This window comes from Lipotes vexillifer, unplaced genomic scaffold (assembly GCF_000442215.2).
Source record: "Lipotes vexillifer unplaced genomic scaffold, Lipotes_vexillifer_v1.1 scaffold447, whole genome shotgun sequence".
Taxonomy (NCBI): Eukaryota; Metazoa; Chordata; class Mammalia; order Artiodactyla; family Lipotidae; genus Lipotes; species Lipotes vexillifer.
In genome coordinates, this window is record NW_006786302.1 from 1,809,344 (window position 1) to 1,811,372 (window position 2,029).

General features: G+C 46.3%; 1 protein-coding gene across 1 annotated transcript in view; it reads right to left on the reverse strand.

Moving 5' to 3' along the window:
• PTPRM (protein tyrosine phosphatase receptor type M) overlaps positions 1-2,029 on the reverse strand; it is a 594,672-nt gene that overhangs the window by 496,290 nt on the left and 96,353 nt on the right. Inside the window, 1 exon segment of the mRNA XM_007458456.1 lies at positions 1,252-1,523. Within this exon segment, the coding sequence (XP_007458518.1) occupies positions 1,252-1,523 (272 nt within the window).

Here is a 2,029-nt window from a genome sequence, read left to right on the forward strand (position 1 = left end):
TGTGACCACCTAGAGGGGTGGGATAGGGAGTGTGGGAGGGAGGGAGACGCAAGAGGGAAGAGATATGGGAACATATGTATATGTATAACTGATTCACTTTGTTATAAAGCAGAAACTAACACACCATTGTAAAGCAATTATACTCCAATAAAGATGTAAAAAAAAAAAAACAGCACAGAATTTACAGCCCATTTATTACCATGATCAAACCTAGGGATAGAGGAACTGGGATTGATAAATCTTCCCTAATAAACACCAAGCCTGCAGAGTGGGTTCCTGGGTGCCAATCATGCCGCTCAGATGACAAGCAGCCCTTGAGAAGACTCAGTCTTTCATCCCTGGGTCTAGCCAAGCACCTCAATTAACCATGAGAGATGATCTTGGATACATGTTCCCCTTGGCTTCCGAGTGAGCCAAAGGAATTAAGAAAGAGAAAATCAAAATACTGCAATTCTCTTAATTCACCCTCTTAGCTTGAAATTAATTGAGTTCTTAACGTGAAGTTATTTTCAAAGAGGCTGTGGACAAAAGGAGAAAGCACACGGAACGCCACCGCCACTAATGTCCCACCTTTGACGCCATGTCGGGATGCTCTTGGGGCACAGGCCCTCTCCAAGAGGATGGAGAGACCAGCGGGACCTCCTTGGTACCGCTTTCTAACTGCTTCTGGCCTGCACCCTTCATTTCCTTTAAGTGCCCACTCCAGGTGGGCAATGTGGTCCCAACAGAACATCCCACAGAGCAGCTCCTCCATGACAAGGACTCGGTCTACATGCCATTTTCTTCCCATTGCTGATGGGGTGGGAGCAGGGCCCTGCATCTCACCAGCTGACCTCCACTACGGCTCACTTCCTAATGACCCATGATTCCTGAGATCCACTCCTGGAAGAAGAGGCTTTTACTTCTACCATCAAGTGCTCTGTCTCCCTGGGTCAGATGTGGCTACTTAACATAGAAAGTAAAACATCCTTGCAGACAGCATTTCCTGCCCTGCTACAGGTGGCTGCTTTTATTTTCTTAAATAGATATATAAATAAACAAGTTTGAATGGTGCATTTTACTCATTTCTCAAAGTAATGTAAAAACAAAGCCTTAATACACTCCCTATCCACGAGCATAAGCTTTCCTCACCTTGGTCTAAAAATACCAACACTTCTAATACATTCTCTGATTAGACTAATATAAAACTGATTTATATTTTCAGAAGTTAGAGGATGCATCAAAACAGGAAATGAAAAATAAAGGGCATACCTGATAAAAGTTAGGCCAGAAAGTACTGATGGCCAGCTCTGCCCTGTTCCATGTACGGTTTGGGTCTCCAGATATATTCCAAATAGGGTTCCCCAAAGGCCCGTTATTGACCTTCACGTAGACATTGAGTAACCCGGGAGCAGAATTACTCTTGCTGGATACAAAGTAGTGAAAATCAATGCAGTGGGTGTCATTTTCTTTGAGCTGAGGTAAGAGGAGGTGGGCTCTCTGTCCCTCAGATCTCCGAGACGTGTTCACCAACATGAAGGAGCCTGTGAAAAGAAAATCAAATGACGGTCACAACCGGAAACACTGCTTCCTGTTCGTACCTGAAAACTCACCATCATTTCCATGGGTCGACACTGCAGTTCCACACATCTGACCTTGGCTTTGAAAGTCCCACCTCTTTCACACCTTTTCATCCCCAAAGTGCTCTCAAGGTCAGTGGGGATGGCAAATTCCCTTGATGTCACTGCAATTAGTTTCCTAAATAATAGGTATATGCATGGTTTGCAGATCTGCACTGGTCGATCTGGTGGTCACTAGCCACATGGAGTATTCTTTTTTTTTTAATTAAAATTTTATAGGGCTTCCCTGGTGGCGCAGTGGTTGAGAGTCCGCCTGCCGATGCGGGGGACACAGGTTCGTACCCCGGTCTGGGAGGATCCCGCATACCGCGGAGCGGCTGGGCCCGTGGGCCATGGCCACTGGGCCTGTGCATCCAGAGCCTGTGCTCCGCAACGGGAGAGGACACAACAGAGGCCCGAGTACCGCAAAA